The 17,266-nt window shown below is 35.2% G+C and overlaps 7 protein-coding genes and 1 non-coding gene across 9 annotated transcripts; all 8 read left to right on the forward strand.

The window, feature by feature from the left end:
- Window positions 592-2,319, forward strand: LOC104759123 (small RNA degrading nuclease 5-like). Its single transcript, XM_010482091.1, has one exon. It carries the CDS (start codon window positions 592-594, stop codon window positions 2,317-2,319), a length of 1,728 nt encoding a protein of 575 aa, XP_010480393.1.
- LOC104755079 (phosphoglycerate mutase-like protein AT74H) lies at window positions 3,014-4,631 on the forward strand. Its single transcript, XM_010477410.2, has 2 exons — window positions 3,014-3,698; window positions 4,155-4,631. The coding sequence occupies exons 1-2, from the start codon at window positions 3,239-3,241 to the stop codon at window positions 4,538-4,540; spliced, it is 846 nt and encodes a 281-aa protein (XP_010475712.1). The 5' UTR covers window positions 3,014-3,238; the 3' UTR covers window positions 4,541-4,631.
- TRNAP-AGG lies at window positions 5,595-5,666 on the forward strand. The gene has a single exon. It is a non-coding gene; the product is annotated as a tRNA-Pro (tRNA).
- LOC104755080 (cation/calcium exchanger 5-like) lies at window positions 5,671-8,403 on the forward strand. Its single transcript, XM_010477412.2, has 2 exons — window positions 5,671-6,721; window positions 7,250-8,403. The coding sequence occupies exons 1-2, from the start codon at window positions 5,798-5,800 to the stop codon at window positions 8,012-8,014; spliced, it is 1,689 nt and encodes a 562-aa protein (XP_010475714.1). The 5' UTR covers window positions 5,671-5,797; the 3' UTR covers window positions 8,015-8,403.
- LOC104755082 (nuclear transcription factor Y subunit C-9-like) lies at window positions 8,669-10,366 on the forward strand. The gene is made up of 3 exons (XM_010477413.2): window positions 8,669-8,880; window positions 9,300-10,010; window positions 10,093-10,366. The coding sequence occupies exon 2, from the start codon at window positions 9,303-9,305 to the stop codon at window positions 9,999-10,001; it is 699 nt and encodes a 232-aa protein (XP_010475715.1). The 5' UTR covers window positions 8,669-8,880; window positions 9,300-9,302; the 3' UTR covers window positions 10,002-10,010; window positions 10,093-10,366.
- Window positions 10,435-12,678, forward strand: LOC104755083 (amidase 1). Of its 2 annotated transcripts, none has more exons than XR_762176.2 (9): window positions 10,435-10,642; window positions 10,738-10,890; window positions 11,000-11,124; window positions 11,249-11,374; window positions 11,457-11,639; window positions 11,733-11,889; window positions 11,958-12,126; window positions 12,218-12,368; window positions 12,459-12,595. XR_762176.2 is itself a non-coding variant. In XM_010477414.2 (9 exons), the coding sequence occupies exons 1-9, from the start codon at window positions 10,530-10,532 to the stop codon at window positions 12,573-12,575; spliced, it is 1,278 nt and encodes a 425-aa protein (XP_010475716.1). In that variant the 5' UTR covers window positions 10,435-10,529; the 3' UTR covers window positions 12,576-12,678. The 2 variants fall into 2 exon arrangements, 1 of the variants encoding a protein (XP_010475716.1); XM_010477414.2 differs by having other exon boundaries at window positions 12,234-12,368; window positions 12,459-12,678.
- LOC104755084 (B3 domain-containing protein At1g08985-like) lies at window positions 13,963-14,329 on the forward strand. The gene has a single exon (XM_010477415.1). The coding sequence runs from the start codon at window positions 14,012-14,014 to the stop codon at window positions 14,327-14,329; it is 318 nt and encodes a 105-aa protein (XP_010475717.1). The 5' UTR covers window positions 13,963-14,011.
- Window positions 16,737-17,033, forward strand: LOC104755085 (B3 domain-containing protein At1g08985-like; the record flags this gene model as incomplete). The annotated part of the gene is made up of 1 exon (XM_010477416.1): window positions 16,737-17,033. A coding segment is annotated over exon 1 (297 nt), but the record flags the coding sequence as incomplete, so codon positions are not given.

The raw sequence follows: 17,266 nt of genomic DNA on the forward strand, positions 1-17,266 counted from the left end.
TGAATCAAAAAAATATTCAACCCGATAGCGGAAGGTTGAAGAAACGGTTTAAAGAGAATTAAATACCGGTTAACTCGATTTGATATGGTTATTAGAAAACCGAAATTTTATATATTAAAAATTAAAAATTAATTAGATAACCGGGGTAAAATTGAGATTTTGATTTTGTTGAAAAATCGTGGGTATGAAAATAACAATACTAATTACTTTAGGTTTTAAATAACACATTTTTATTATTTGGTGTATTTTTATTCCAATCCAAAACCATTGGGTATTAAACTTCCAAATGAAAATAACTTCAGGTTTTTTTTTGGCATTTTTCCCTAACTATTTCCTTATGTGTTTAGGAAAGTTTACATTATATTGTGTTAGCAATATGTCAAAGCTAATCAGTAGGCTGCTAATCACATAAAACCCTTAAAAGTTTTGTTGGAGGCGTCAAGGTTAAAACATAAAACCCTTAAAATTTCTCCGACGGCAAATTAAAAACGCGACGACGGTGTTAGACGACGGCTATACTCGGCGGCGTAATCGTTTTCTCGGTAAAGTTGTCGATTACGACGAATAGAGTTTTACGCCGTCGTCTCAAGAATGTCGTCTTGGAAGCGGAAGCGCGACGCAGAAGATGTTAGAGAAAGTGGCGACGGTAGGGATAATGAAAAGAGCAATACCGGAAACAGCTTCTTCGATATATATGGACCCGAAGCGAAAGCAGAACTCGATTTCAAGAGCCCTGAAACAACAACATTGAACTTACAAGATGTTCAGGGACTTGTGACATGGGTTCTTGCAGAAGAAGAAGGTTATATGCCAAAGCCCTCGTGGGTGTTTATTAAGAAGAAGCCTCTCATTCCAAAGGTTGTAATGCTTTACCTTCCAGGGTTGGACGCAGCTTTATACTTATCACAGTCTAAAGCACTTGCTAGTTTGCAATCGTGTTGTGGCAATCCTATAACACTTTTAGGTTTGAGCTCTGAAGTTGATGACATGAGGACTATTGATACAATCCTTACTTGCAAGGTTAAAAAAAAGAAAACTGTACTTACGAGTTCAGTGGAACCACCACCTCCCCTTGTATCTAGCCCAGAAGCATGCAATCTGTTCCCTGTTGCATACTATACTCTAAGTCCAAAGGAACTGGAACAAAATGGATACACTTTTGAACAATTTGATCAGCTTACCCCTACACTTGCTGCACCACCAGGATCATCTCACCATGAAATTGTGGCTCTTGATTGCCAGATGTGTATTACAAAGGAGGGTTTGGAGTTAACAAGAGTGACACTGGTCGATATCCAAGGACAGGTTCTACTAGATAAATTAGTCATGCCAACAAATCCTATCACTGATTATAACACAAGGTATAGTGGAATAACAGCTATGATGATGGAAGGAGTTACAACGACTCTTGAAGATATCCAGCAAGAGTTCTTAAAGCTGGTTTTCAAAGAGACCATATTAGTCGGACACTCGTTGGAAAATGACTTGTTTTCTTTGAAGATCTCTCATAATCTGGTGATTGACACTGCCGTACTATACAAGCATCCACATGGTCCATCTTATAAAACTAAACGTCGAATTCTAGCAGAAAAGTTTCTTGCTAGAGAGATACAGCTGTCTGAATCTGGATATGACAGCGTAGAGGATGCAAAAGCAGCCATGGATTTGGCACTATTGAAGATAAAACATGGACCTGATTTTGGCTCCTCACAACCGGAAGTGAGAAGAAGAAACCTACTCGCCATTTTGAGCGAGAGCGGGAAATCTACTTGTATGATTGACAATATCAACATTGTGAAGCGATATGCTTGTGAGTCATCATCATCCAATTCAATTCCAGTTTCTTCTGACGACGAAGCACTTTCAAAGGCCATGGAGGAGGTAAAGAACAAGCGGTCACAGTTCGTTTGGACACAGTTCTCAGAATTGAATACACATTTCCAGAGCACGCAGAAACAAAATTTCAGAATAGCGGAGATGATCTCATTGCTTACATGTAACAACAACACGAGCCTCAAGGAAAAAAACAATGTTTCACTTGAAACCAAGGAAATCTTAAAGAAAATGAACGAGAGAGTCCAATCCCTTTACGACGCATTACCGAACAATGCGATGTTTATAGTTTGCACCGGACACGGAGACACATCCTTTGTAGACAGAGTGAGGAAAATGCTTAAAGATGAGAATGGCATCGGGTTTGACCGTGAGAAAGTTGTCAAGTTTCTTGATGAGCTTCAAGCACAAGCCGAAGTAGCTCTCTGTTTTGTTGGTATCAAAGCAGTCGATCTAGTGGATCAAAGCTGTTCTAGAAATCGCTAATCGGCTAGTTAATATATTAGTTAGTTACTAAATGTTAACTAGACGATCCTTATTTTCATTTGTAAACACTTTCACACTTCACAGTAGATGATACAAATGAGTTTAAACCTTAATCCATTTGTCACTACATTCACTATTTTTATTTATTAATCACACACATTACATTATGTTTTTTTTTTGCTAAGCGACATTACATTATGTTAATTCTGTTTTTTTAAAAAGCAAAGAGAAGATTATAACCGAGTTAAATGCATCATGATATGAACCAACGAAACTAATTAATGGAGATAAACTTCAACTGATGATGAAAATCATACCAAGAAAAGCAAAAAGAAGCTATGATTGAAGAAGCATATATATGCGATTGTATAGTGTGAAATGAGTTTTATTTTGTCAATATTATGCACTATATGGGTTTGCGACACTAACACACATATCACTAACCTGTACATTCTGGTGACACCAGTGTATGAAATTAGTCATGATTAGGTTTTGAATAAATGACTTAAACAAAACAAATTGGGCCTACAAAATGTTTGGGCTTAGGACATAAAATTCGGCATTAAATATGATAGAAAGGCCCAAAAAATAGTTTTGTCAAATCAAATAGTATATGTCCGGATCTTTCTCAATGGTCTCCGCCGGTTCGAAAGGCCGGTCTATACAAGGCAATGGTCAACAACTCTGTGCAATAATTGAATTTTTATGGGTGTGAGTTTGAATGCGTAATGGAAACAGAGTGGAATCGTAAAAACCCAAAAAGTAGTCGTTATATTGAGAAAGTTGTCACATATGGTGGGCTCTGAATTTGTGTATAATACATACTGTATTAATAAGCATCTCTCCCTCTCTCCAGTCTCCACCATAAAATCAAATCTACTCTAAACGACCAAAAAGAGAAAGAGAGATATACAAGAAAATGGTGAACCATGAGAAGAAGATGCCCCCAAAACGCATCATACTTATGCGTCACGGTGAGTCCGCAGGCAACGTAGACGCAGGTGCATACGCGACCACACCAGATCACAAGATCCCTCTGACGGAAGAAGGACGAGCGCAGGCGCGTGAGGCCGGGAAGAAAATGAGAGCACTCATATCGACTCAAAGCGGTGGAGCGTGTGGAGAGAACTGGCGCGTGTACTTCTACGTGTCGCCTTACGAGAGAACGAGGACGACTTTGAGGGAAGTAGGGAAAGGGTTCTCGAAGAAGCGCGTGATAGGAGTGAGGGAAGAGTGTAGGATCAGAGAACAAGACTTTGGGAATTTTCAAGTTGAAGAGAGGATGAGAATTGTCAAGGAGACGAGGGAACGTTTTGGTAGATTTTTCTATCGTTTCCCCGAAGGTGAATCTGCCGCCGACGTCTATGATCGTGTTTCCAGTAAGTTTTAATCTTTTTATTTTATTTATTATATTGGACATTGATACCAATATAGGTGACTTGAATTTGAATAAAATTGAATATAACTTTTATACATTTATTTTTCAGAAAATATATAGTTGTATATTATTTGACAATTATTATAGCTAGAAAAGGAGACTATTATTAGGACTTTTGACATGTGCAAAGAAGACGTAGTTTGTTTGGTTATCGACTTTGTTGACATTTTAGGGGAACGTCTTCGTGTATCTTACGTATACGTACTAATTCAAGAAACTACAATAAAATTAGGTGCGACTGGTGAAAGTTGTAACTGTAGATTAAATTGTGTATAAATTAAATTAGTTTGTAGAGTTTTTTAACTAGGCTGTTTCTTTTATATTTACTGTAGTATAAGAATCAAGTATCGTAATTGATGCTATAATCTCAATGTTTTTCATCACCTCATTTTGAAAGGTTTTCTGGAATCGATGTGGAGGGACGTGGACATGAACAGGCATCAAGTTGATCCATCAAGTGAACTAAACCTAGTGATCGTGTCACACGGACTAACCTCTCGGGTGTTTCTAACGAAATGGTTCAAGTGGACGGTGGAAGAGTTCGAGCGGTTGAACAACTTTGGGAACTGCGAGTTTCGAGTGATGGAGTTAGGAGCGAGCGGAGAGTACACTTTCGGGATACACCACACCGAAGAAGAGATGTTAGGTTGGGGGATGTCCAAAGAAATGATTGATGATCAAATGGATCGTGTTGATGGTTGTCGTGTAACATCCAACGATTCTTGTTCATTGCATCTCCATGAATATTTTGACTTGTTAGATGTCACCGACGATGAAGAATGATGATTATCTCTATACTATATACTAACTAGGAGATATCGGTCAACATTTTTAAAAAAATATATATATAATATAATAATAAAAATTATTGTTATATATTTTTCAAAAAGTTATTTTGTTTGAAAAAATACTTATTTTTAATTGTTCTGTAAATCTAATAGTCTATTTGAATACTAAGTATTTTGGAATATTATAGTATTTTATTTTTGACATATATTACAGTTTTATATTGTTTGTTTGTTGTATTTGCATCATTATTTTGTGAAATATAAAGTAGTAATTTTATTATTATAATTGTGAGCAAATAAAAATTATTAATTATCATTTATATAAATTTAGTTTTACCAACCCACCAGTGTGAAAATTAAAACATACATTTTTCATAGATTGATTAATTTATATTTATTTTTAAAAATTTAAATCACAACATATGCAGAAAAAATTCTGCATTTTATTAATCGTAAGTCTTATATGAAAATTCCAAACAATTTGTAAATAAAATAAAATAAAGATGATAGGAGAATCATAATTTGAAAACTTAACAAAAATTTCAAAATTTAGTTATTAAAAATAATTATATTGTATATTTGGATATAAAATCTTAGTTTTAAAAATTCTGATTGGTTTATTTTTAAAAAAAAAATTATTTAGTAATTTCGTCCAAAATTTATTAGAGAGAGAAAATATTTTTTTTAGATTTTTTTATATTTGATCTGTGAGTGTTTTTTATTTTATTTTTAATTATTTATATTTATTTAAATTAATTAATTAAGCTTAATTAAAATTTTCTAATGGCAATTGAATGTAATTTTTTACACATTTTAAGGTTAGTTTTATATTTGTACTTCCCAATTAATATAGTAGGATTATACAATTGTTCTTATTATGTATGGAAATGAAATATTTATCCCATTTGTTTGTTGGTTTTATTGATAACGTGGAGTTTGGTAATTGGTATCGTGTTAATTCAAAATCGAATTGGAATTCACATTTGTATGGGTCCCGGTTTAATATGGTTTAGTATTAATACAAATGAAGTAAGAAAAACAAACAAAAAGGCCGTTGGGTCTAGTGGTATGATTCTCGCTTAGGGTGCGAGAGGTCCCGAGTTCAATTCTCGGAACGCCCCTTCTTTATAATTTTTCTCCGGAGTTGTTTTCAAAATTGACTAATTTTTTGTGAAATTCAGTGGGCAAATTGACTTATTTTTTGTTCACACATGGAAGTGGAACAATCAGATCTCAGCGAAACTCGAATCAGATGCTAAAATCAAATCCTTTGAATGGCATGGAATTGATGATTCCTTCTTCATCCACCATTGGAAACTCAGCTCTGTGTTTAACCCTAATCTCCATTCTCATCTTCTTCTTCTTCCTCACTACACCCACCATTCCCACTTTCCCGGATCATCATCATCATCTTCGTTCTCTTCTCGAAGATTCCACCACTACGAACACTAGTAGCTCAATCCTTGACCCAGATTCCTCTTGTTTCTCCTCGAGATCCCACGATAATGGCGGCGGCGGAATCATCAACTACTTCTCCCTTCATTACTGCATCTTCAACCAAAACCTATTCTTCACGATCCCAATCTTGTCTTTTTTCATTCTTCTACAGTTCTACATACTCATCAAAACCGCTCAGACTCACTTCTCAACCGTCACTACTAAGCTCGCCGATCGGCTCAACCTCTCTCCCAGTATGGCCGCTGTGACTCTTTTAGCTTTAGGTAACGGCGCACCTGACGTGTTTGCCTCTGTTGCTGCTTTGCGTGGTGGTCAGTATCGTACCGGGTTCGGAGCTATCTTATCTGCTGGCACTTTCGTCTCCGCGTTTGTCGTTGGGTTTGTTGCGATCTACGCGGCGCCGTTTCCTGTGGATGCTGCTTCTTTCGTTAGGGATGTGCTTTTTTACTTGATCGCTGCTTCCTTCTTGTTTTATGTCTACTTGAGTGGGGAGATATTTGTGTGGCAAGCTGTAGGGTTCGTTGGGTTTTACGTTTTCTTTGTTGGTTTTGTCTTCTGGATGGATTTTGGTACCAATGTTGATAAAGGGAGAATAATTAGTGAGGAAGAGAAGGATTTGTTGAGAGTTAGTGATTGTGAGATTGCTTCAGGTCCTTTTGAGAGTTATAAAGCAGAGAAAGAACATCTCTTTTCAGGAATCTTTCGTCTTTATGGAATGGTAAGAGAATGTTTTCTTTGATCATAATGCGGGGATTTTATGATAGCATGACATCTTCAGCCACCAATTGTGAATTCTGATACTGTTTAGTTTAGATTTATGTGTATAATAAAGGTTTTGATTTGCTTAAGAACTTTAGTGGCTCCCTGTTTTCTTATAAGGTTATGATAAGTCTTTGTGTAAGTCTAGTGATTGAGCTCTGTCACTTGCTTAGGCTGATTCAACCGGATTGTAGCTATGTTGACAGCTCAGGAACAATAGTTAGATCGGTTAGCTAAACTTGCATGTTAGAAAGAAGCTTGAGGTATTCTTGATTTTCATAGAGTTTAGGATTGAGAACTGGTCAAGAGTCGTTAATCAAGTCTCTCTATCATGTGTATTCATCTTGTGAATTCAACTTACCGGTGTAGATCCTATCAGTTTCCTGTAATTTACTTTTTCTGTTAGACTGCATATGTATATAAGTCTGAGCGATTTTGGTGTTAAGACCGGGTTGTCTGATATTGCTTTTGCTGCTGTGATTTGCAGATCTCAAGGATGTGGGAAACTCCTGTATCAGTTCTTTTGAGCCTTACCATCCCAAAGCCTTCTCCTTCTGAATGGTCTAGGTTTTATCGTTCTGCCAACATTGTTTTCTGTCCTCTTGCCCTTTTATACTCTTGCAACTCTTTTGTACCACTAAACCACCCAATTTCGTTCCTCTTTCCAAACACTCATCTCCCGCTTTGGCTTGTTGTCCTCTTGATGACGTCTTCCCTAGCGTTCCTTCACTTCACAGTTGAAAAGCAACCACCAAAAACCGAGCAACTGCCGGTGATCGTTGTAGCTTTCATAATGAGTGTTTTCTGGATATCGACAATTGCTGGTGAGCTTCTGAACTGCTTGGCTGCACTTGGAACCCTCCTTAAACTGCCTCCGGCACTCCTCGGCCTAACTGTTCTTGCTTGGGGAAATTCGGTCGGTGACCTTGTTGCTGATGTGGCAGTTGCAAAGGCGGGTAGACCAGCAATGGCTATGGCTGGTTGCTTTGCTGGTCCAATGTTTAACATGCTTGTTGGACTTGGATCGGCCTTGGTGATGCAAACAGCTAATGTGTATCCAAACGCTTACGAACTTGGATTCCATATAGGTATTGTGATCGCTTTCGTATTCTTGTTGCTTAGTTTGATGGGATCTCTGCTGGTAATAACCTGGTCTAGATTCCGAGTTCCGAGATTCTGGGGGATCTGTCTTGTTGGACTGTATGTTGTTTTCACGTTTGTTAGTTTAATCATCGCCAGCTTCTCAACATGATCATATGCTGCATAAAGTCTGCGGAGTGAATAATCTTGGGTCAACGAGAGTTTCAGACTTTCAGTGTTGAGGAATATTTGTTAGTTGGCAAAATTTTGAGTTGAGCCAATATTGGTCACAGGTAATCTCCGAATCTCACAACACTTGTGATCATCGGTGAGGCAGATGAGGAGAGTTTGATAGATAGGTGATGGTAAAATACATGTGAAGAGCAAAAGGATATGCTGATCTTTTTGGGAGGAGATTTTGGAATTCCCCATATCAGGTTTATATTGATTGTACGTACTGGTCTTGTTTCATTGGGTCTGGTATATGTATGTATAAACCACACATTTGTAATTCTTTTGATAGTAATGAGAAATAATAATACCTTCCAGGGGTTTCTCACCTTTCAAAAATGGTAGTATTGGAGCAGAACAATTCGTTGATTCTGGTTCGTTTCTATTCTTTGTAATAGTCACAAGTCACTTTATTTGCATTTGATATGTTTATTTAGCACTTCAAATCATAAATCAGCAATAGTTCAAGGGCTGCTGCCAATTAAATCACAAGACAATAAAATAAATAATAAATAATAAAAAAAAAAAAAATGGATATTAAGATAAAACAAATAATCATCTGACAAGAGCAGAAGAATCTTGACATAAGCCCAATGCTTGACACGACAGCAGCTTTTACAAGCTTCCACTTACTTCCCTCTTGTCTTCTCTCTAATTCCTTCCTCATTGTTAAAGTCGAAAACAAAGGGTAAAGCAGCAAAAACCCTAAACAGATCTTACAACTCTCTCAAGAGGATCAACCTGTCTCTTCCCCCTTCAGATTCTTCTTTTTCGGCATCAATCAACTTCAGATTCTCCCTTCCACAGGTCACTCTCGTTTTTTTGTTTTTTCTAACATTTGACCTGTTCTTAGTTACATATATTGGGAATTCACATAGACAAAATAATAGGCTTCTTGTTGTAAGAACAATTCTATTTGCTCCGGGTTAGCAGATTCTTTGTTGAAAGTGATTAAAGACGATCCCTTTCGATATTTTCTTGTTTGCCTTACCAAATTTATGGGTTCCTCTGTAACTAGTTTAATCTATTGTCTCCATACTTATTGCTGTTTAGATGTTCTGGGTTGATCTTGACATACTGATTAAACCATATCTCTAAGTTGATTCTTGTTTTTGTTTAGGGAAACCTTATCTCCTTAATACAGTATAAATCTTTTAAATTCTGGTCAGATGATTCTTATTACGAGCTTAGAATTGATACCACGTTTTTGTTGTTTATTCTGGTAGAGAATGGATCAACAAGAGCATGGTCAATCAGGAGCTATGAACTACGGAACAAACCCATACCAATCCAATCCCATGACTACCACTGCTGCTACTGTATCCGGGGGTGCTACACAACAACCAGGCCAGCTGGCGTTCCACCAGATCCATCAGCAGCAACAACAGCAGCAGCTTGCACAGCAGCTTCAAGCCTTCTGGGAGAATCAGTTCAAGGATATTGAGAAGACAACCGATTTCAAGAACCACAGCCTTCCTCTCGCCAGAATCAAGAAAATCATGAAAGCTGACGAGGATGTCCGTATGATCTCTGCTGAAGCCCCTGTCGTCTTTGCAAGAGCCTGTGAGATGTTCATCTTGGAGCTGACACTCAGGTCTTGGAACCACACTGAGGAGAATAAGAGGCGGACGCTGCAGAAGAACGATATTGCCGCTGCTGTGACTAGAACCGATATCTTTGACTTTCTTGTGGATATTGTTCCCCGTGAGGATCTCCGGGATGAGGTTTTGGGAAGTATTCCGAGGGGAACTGTCCCTGAGGCTGCTGCGGCTGGTTACCCTTATGGATACTTGCCTCCAGGAACAGCTCCAATAGGGAACCCGGGAATGGTTATGGGGAACCCCGGTGCTGCATACCCACCTAATCCTTATATGGGTCAACCGATGTGGCAACAACAGGCACCTGACCAACCTGACTCGGAAAATTAGCAAGAAACTGTGAGTTTTCCAGCTTCTTTTTTAGGCCTTACCTTTGTAATTTGAAGTAAAATGTGATAGTCTATGCGTTTCTTTCCTGCAGAGTTTCTAGTCTCGTCCAGGGTGGAATTAAGAAAGGAGGAGACTTTAGACAAGAAAATGAAAAGAACATATCAGAATTTTCAAATTGGTGTTATAGAAGAATCTTAAGTGTTTATGTCTATCGATCCTTTCTTGAGGAGAGATTTTAGGGATGAACCAAAAAGAGTGTAAAATTTGTAAAACTAAGTGTGCTTGACAAGGGTTGTTTTATTTGAATGTTGATTTGTCTATCTTTGTGACATTTTTATAATATCAATAGAGTATATTTGATTGAAGCCGTTGGATATATAAAACGTAAGGACAATAAACTTGAGGAAAAAAACAGAAAAGAAAATGACCTGGCCACTCTATCCTTGTTGACATTTGTGATGTAGCCTTTATCTTCAAGAAGCTTTACTTGGTTATCATCTAACCTTGTCAGAACCTGGAACTGCATCAATGGCGACTGATAATGATTTTGGAGCTTTCATTGAGAAATTAACAATTTCTCCAATTCCTCCTTCCTCGTTTCCTCCTTCTCTACAGGGTCTTACTTTTGCCATTAAAGACATGTAAGATATCTATTTGAATACAATCAGTGTTTCCTTTGTCCACCATTTTACTTTCTTGTCAATTCATTTTTGAGATTCTTGTTTGGTTGAATCAGTTTTGATGTGGAAGGACGCGTAACGGGTTTTGGTAACCCGGATTGGTTAAGGACACATACGGCAGCTACTTCCACGGCTCCTGCAGTTTCATGTCTCTTAGAAGCTGGTGCCACCGCTTTGGGTGTTACCATGATGGATGAAATGGCTTACAGGTTCAATTCCAAGTCTTTTCTGGTTGCTAGAGACTTTGAGAATAGCTAGAACTGAAATATTAGACTAGGTTTGTTACGTTTTTTGTGCATCATGTTACTTAATTTGCAGTATAAACGGAGAAAATGCGCATTATGGGACTCCGAGAAACCCGATTGCTTTTGACAGAGTGCCTGGCGGATCATCGAGTGGCTCAGCCGTAGCTGTAGCTGCTCGTCTTGTGGATTTTTCTATTGGTGAGTTTAACTAAAAAAATACTAAATAAGTTAAAACATACTAATCAGAATTCATCAAAATGTAAATTTTGTTGTTGTTGTTGTTATTTCTGTCTAATCAGATGTTCTGTTTTTGATCAAGCAGGAACTGATACCGGAGGGAGTGTACGAGTTCCAGCATCTTACTGCGGCATTTTTGGTTTCCGGCCATCACACAATGCTGTTTCCACTGCAGGAGTTACTCCAATGGCTCAGAGCTTCGACACAGTTGGTAAACGACAACTAAAAACCGAGATGTGAATGGTTAAAAACCGAATCTAAATATTGATGGTTTGTTTCAACATTGTATGTAGGATGGTTTGCTCGGGACACATCCACGTTGAAACGTGTAGGTAGTGTTCTTTTGGAGCAGCCTCACTTGAACTGCATCAAACCAGATCAACTGATCATCGCGGATGACTGCTTCAAGCTGTGTAGTGTACCACGTGATATGTTGGTGCAGCCTCTGGTTGGATCCGTGGAAAAGTTGTTTGGAGGTAATAATAACTAATAACCATCAAAACAACTTGTAGTCTTTTGTTGCAAGAGAACTCAGAGTTTATTCCTTGATGTTTTTGTTCTGTATCAAGGCAACACTGTAGTAAAGAAGGTGAATCTTGGAGAATACATTGAAGAGAATGTTCCTAGCCTTAAACATTTTATGACAAGTCATGATGTCACGACACAGCAAGATTTTTGCATTCCGTCTCTCATGGCTCTATCGAGTTCAATGAGATTGTTACAGAGGTAAGAACATCTTTCTCATTTACCCTCTATCGAATTCTGACCGTACATAGGCATAACCATAAGTTTAGGTATGAATTTAAGATAAACCATGGTGAATGGGTCTCGTCGGTGAAGCCAGAGTTTGGTCCTGGAATATCAGCACGGATTGAGGAAGCTATCAACACGTCCGACGAGAAGATCGACCTTTGCCGGTCTGTAAAATCCGAACTTAAAACGGCTCTATCAACTTTGCTTGGGGTACAAACTTGTTCCTATTTCTCTCAGACTTAGAAACTTTTAACAAATTTAGGTATGTCAATCATTGAAATAAGGAAAGTGTCCAATCCAGTTTTTGCTTTTTGTAGGAGAAAGGTGTGTTGGTGATTCCAACTGTACCAGGGCCTTCACCGCATCTGAAAGCTGATGTGGCTGCACTTGAATCTTTCCGTAGCAGAGCCTTCAGCTTGTTGTCCATCGCCGGCGTTTCTGGATTCTGTCAGGTAATAATATAACAAGATTCCAATATATGCCTTCTTATGGAATCGGTTAATAAGAACCGGTCTGATGTTTTAATTTCCATATCTTGATAGGTGAGCATACCATTAGGGCTACACGAAAATCTTCCGGTATCGGTATCCTTGGTAGCTAAGTCTGGCTCAGACGGTTTTCTTCTCAGTCTTGTGGATTCCATTGCGGAACTTATATGATTGACATGTTTGAACGTATTTAATTTGCTTTCTGTTTTTTTTTTACTGTCATCGTATCATTGGTTGATAACTTGATATATATATAGATGGCTTCTTGTTGTTATTTAATAGTGATTTCGAAAAAATAGTAATGTCAAAATAATAGTAGAAGATATTGTAAAAAACTAGAGAAATATTAGATGTCAAAGATATAATGCACACTTTTTATAGGGATTGGAAAAGAGGCTTTTCTAATATTAATGGAGTTTATGTTTCTTAGATATTAAGCTTGAGAAGATTTTTTTTTCAAAAAGAACTAAAATGAAGGTTATTGTAAATACAATTTTAGCATAATAAGAAATATATGATTAATGTCAAAACTAACAGTAGAAGATATTGTAAAACACTAGAGAAATATTAGATGTCAAAGATACATATAATGCACACTTTTTAGAGGTGTTGGAAAAGAGGCTTTTCTAATATTACTGGAGTTTATGTTTCTTAGATTCTATAGCTTGAGAAGATTTTTTTTTTTTCAAAAACTAAAGATAAGGTTATTGTCAATACAATTTTAGCATAATAAGAGATATATGATTAATGTGAAAATAATAGTAAAAGATATAGTAAAAAAACAAGAGAAATATTAGTCAAAGATATAATGCAAAGTTTTAGAGGGCTTGGAAAAATATTAAGCTTGAGAAGAATATTTTTAAAAAATAAACTAAAAATAAGGTTACTGTAAATACAATTTTAGCATAATAAGAAATATATGAGTAATGTCAAAAATAATAGTAAAAGATATTGTAAAAAAACCTAGAGAAATATTATATGTCAAAGATATAATGCACACTTTTTAGAGGGCTTGGAAAAGAGGCTTTTCTAATATTAATGGAATTTATGTTTCTTAGATATTGAGCTTGAGAAGATTTTTTTATTATTATTACTAAAGATAAGGTTATTGTCAATACAGTTTTAGCATAATAAGAAATATATGATTAATAATAGTAGAAAAAAAATATGATTAAAGTAAAAAATAATAGTAGAAGATATTGTAAAAAAACTAGATAAATATTAGATGTCAAAGATATAATGCACACTTTTTAGAGGGCTTGGAAAAATATTAAGCTTGAGATTTTTTATATATATAAATAAACTAAAAATAAGGTTATTGTAAATACAATTTTAGCATAATAAGAAATATATTATTAATTTAACCTATTGTAAATATAGAAAATTAATAATATGCTAATTTAGAATCCATAAAATTTACTAAATTTAGAGACTTGTTTTTGATAAGATTAATATTTTTCAAATTAACATTTATAAAGCCAATGAACTTTATTTTGGCCAAGAACTATATATAGGTATGGTAATTGGTTGAACTCAAACTCCTCAAATATTTCATTTTTTAAAAACATTATTTGTTATATTTCTAAGACACTTAAAAATTAAGTAAAATGAATCCGAGTACGAATATGATGATAGAAATAAATTTAACAGACATCGATGTTTCTAGTAAAAATCGTTTGGGTTTGCCACTAGACAAAGTTAACAACTTAATAATAAGCACTGGAGTTCCAATACCTCGACAAGGTATTCAAGTAGAAATTGTTGACAATAGCAATTCATATTGGGTAAATTTGAGACAAGACTCAAATGGTTATTTCATCGGAAGTGGGTGGAGCAGTTTCAAAGATGCAAGACAGCTCAAAGCAGGTGATGTTATCAGATTAGACTGGCAACCGCAAGATTACAAATTTATATTTTCTATGTGAAAATATTTATTTCCTTTTATTATTAATTATACTTTGTTATATTAATTTATATATTCTTAATATATCTATTAATTAATGTATTTGTTGAATAAAATTTGGATGAGTTTATTATTATATGCAATATCTATTTAACTGAATAAAACATTAATGTATCTATTTTCCCACCAAAAAAAAATGTTGAGTAAGTTGAATGATTGATTTAGTTAGTTATGTATATACCAGTAGTACCCAACCCATACCTACCCAACAAAATATGTAACTAAAGCATAAAATATAATTGGCAATAAATAGTAAAAAAAATCTTATGTGGCAAACTAAACTACACGAAGTACTGTTTTGTTTAATGTTTGATCATAAGCGTGGTCACTAAGAGCAAAAGCCCATTGGTGTATTTAGCAGAGTCTCTTATTTTATTGTGACTAATTAATCAAAATTGATGAAATAAACAAAAGTTTGTTCTTTTGATTGGATCCTACTCTGGGTTTCTTTCGTATGCAGATGAGAAGGATGTTTAACATTAGAGTAAGTTATTTTTCTTAATTTGTGTTTTCTTGAGTGAGTGTGTTAAGAGAAAGTTATTTTTCTTCTTTTCTGCATCATGACCTTTTTCCATACTCTTTACTTTTGACAGGGTACTGATAGTTTCTTGGACTATTGCATACACCATCTCGTTCTGTCTAGTCTGTACATTAACTCAGGTGTGTATTATTCACAGATCATTCCCTTGAAAACAAGCTGTCTCCTTTATCCCCTTGTGGTTCAACTTTTTTGTGATGTAATACAGGAATCGAAAACACTGGAGATGAACAATTATGAGAATGTTAGTTCTGCTCAACAGATTTTGGAGAATGTTGTACAAGAAGTACCAAACTTTGGAACTGAGTAGGTGCTTCTTGTATTCCTTGATTGAGATTGCATTAGTGTTAGCTAACATTCTTATGTTCTTTTAGTAACTTTGCTTTGTTGTTATTCTCTCAATCGCCAGGATAAAGCTCATTGTCCTTTTCATTTGAAAACTGGAGCTTGTCGGTTTGGCCCACGTTGTAGCAGAGTTCATTTCTACCCTAGTAAATCGTGCACACTACTGATGAAGAACATGTATAATGGTCTTGGTATTGCTTGCGAACAGGATGAGGGGCTTGAGGTCTGTAACCGCTGTCATCTCGTGATGCTAGTATCCTGATAATGTTAGTTCTTCTCTACTACTCTCGGCTTTCATCATCTGAATTTAAATTACCACAGTTCCTCTGTCTCTTTATCCTCGTTACTATCTTCTTTAACTTACATCAGACATGATGGTTTCCTTCAGTGGAGGTGCATGATTATAACCTGGGCGGGGTTGGAGTTGTGGTTCACTTCTTTGTATCCTAACCTGATTGATAGATTAGCTATTATGTGATTGTTATCCCGATCACAGAAACTGTGGCCTTCTCTATTTTGTGCCCTCTCTTCTCTATATAACACAAAATTGATGCATATCACTCACTGTTTGGTCTCTTAAATTCTGGATGCAGGTAGAGTAAGTAGATAAGTTCATCTCAGTTTTGGTCAGTTCGTGTTTGAGGTTGCCGATTCTGCTGAACCTTGTACATGGTCTACTATAGGTCTATAGCAATGTAAATAATTTTTTGGGAGTATAATTTTAATTAACAAACAAAAAGTTCTTATTTTGGAAAAGTACATTGTTTAATATTAAAAAAAAATATAAGATACTCAAAAATATTTATCTACCAATAAAGATGCTCTAATTTATGAGACGACAAGAGACTAAAAACAAAGGGAAAATAAACATAAGGAAAAAAAAAAGGAAAAAACTAGAGAAATATTAGATGTCAAAGATATAATGCACACTTTTTAGAGGGCTTGGAAAAATAATAAGCTTGAGAAGAATTTTTTAAGAAATAAACTAAAAAAAAAGGTTACTGTAAATACAATTTTAGCAATAAACAAGAAATATATGATTAATGTCAAAAATAATAGTAGAAGATATTGTAAAAAAAACTAGAGAAATATTAGATGTCAAAAGATATAATGCACACTTTTTAGAGGGCTTGGAAAAATATTAAGCTTGAGAATATTTTTTGCTAAAAATAAACTAAAATAAGGTTATTGTAAATACAATTTTAGCATAATAAGAAATATATGATTAATTTAACCTATAATGTTGTAAATTTAGAAAATTAATAATATGCTAATTTAGAATCCATAAAATTTACTAAATTTAGAGATTTGTTTTTGATAAAATTATTATTGTTCAAATAGACATTTAAAAAGCCAATGAACTTTAGTTTGGCTGAGAACTATATATAGATATGATAATGGGTTGAACTCTTCACAAACTCCTCAATATTTCATTTTTCAAAAACATTCTTAGTTATATTTCTAAGACACTTCAAAATTAAGTAAAATGAATCCGATTATTATGATAGAAAAAGAATTAACAGAAACCGACGTTTCTCAATATGGTCGTTTGCGTTTGCCAAAAAAAAAAGTTAACAACATAATAGCAATCACTAGAGTTCCAATACCTCATAGCGGTATTCAAGTAGAAATTGTGGACAATAGCAATTCATATTGGGTAAATTTGAGACTGGACTCAACAGGTTATTTTATCGGAAGTGGGTGGAACCTTCTCAGAGATGCAAGACAGCTCAAAGCAGGTGATGTCATCAGATTAGACTGGCAAAATTACAAATTTACTTTTAATATTTTATTTTATTATTAGTTATACTTTGTTTAATTAATTTATATATTCTTAAATATATCTATTTAATTAATGTATTTGTTGAATAATATTTTGGATGAGTTTATTATTATATGCAATATCTATTTAATTAAATAAAAACATTATCTTCAAATGTTGAGTAAGTTGAATGATTGAATTAGTTAGTTTATGTATATATATACCAGTAGTACCGGACTACATGTATACGGTAA

Source organism: Camelina sativa, chromosome 17 (assembly GCF_000633955.1).
Source record: "Camelina sativa cultivar DH55 chromosome 17, Cs, whole genome shotgun sequence".
NCBI classification, from domain to species: domain Eukaryota; kingdom Viridiplantae; phylum Streptophyta; class Magnoliopsida; order Brassicales; family Brassicaceae; genus Camelina; species Camelina sativa.

Excerpts from the sequence above, each read along its gene's own strand:
- LOC104755082 (XM_010477413.2), top strand. The coding sequence starts at position 9,303 with ATGGATCAACAAGAGCATGGTCAATCAGGAGCTATGAACTACGGAACA.
- LOC104759123 (XM_010482091.1), top strand. The coding sequence starts at position 592 with ATGTCGTCTTGGAAGCGGAAGCGCGACGCAGAAGATGTTAGAGAAAGT.
- LOC104755080 (XM_010477412.2), top strand. The coding sequence starts at position 5,798 with ATGCTAAAATCAAATCCTTTGAATGGCATGGAATTGATGATTCCTTCT. Across the intron at positions 6,722-7,249 it reads TCTTTCGTCTTTATGGAATG|ATCTCAAGGATGTGGGAAAC; the intron begins GTAAGAGAATGT and ends TGTGATTTGCAG.
- LOC104755084 (XM_010477415.1), top strand. The coding sequence starts at position 14,012 with ATGAATCCGAGTACGAATATGATGATAGAAATAAATTTAACAGACATC.
- LOC104755083 (XM_010477414.2), top strand. The coding sequence starts at position 10,530 with ATGGCGACTGATAATGATTTTGGAGCTTTCATTGAGAAATTAACAATT. Across the intron at positions 11,125-11,248 it reads TCTTGTGGATTTTTCTATTG|GAACTGATACCGGAGGGAGT; the intron begins GTGAGTTTAACT and ends TTGATCAAGCAG. Across the intron at positions 12,127-12,233 it reads CTCTATCAACTTTGCTTGGG|GAGAAAGGTGTGTTGGTGAT; the intron begins GTACAAACTTGT and ends TGCTTTTTGTAG.
- LOC104755079 (XM_010477410.2), top strand. The coding sequence starts at position 3,239 with ATGGTGAACCATGAGAAGAAGATGCCCCCAAAACGCATCATACTTATG. Across the intron at positions 3,699-4,154 it reads CGTCTATGATCGTGTTTCCA|GTTTTCTGGAATCGATGTGG; the intron begins GTAAGTTTTAAT and ends TCATTTTGAAAG.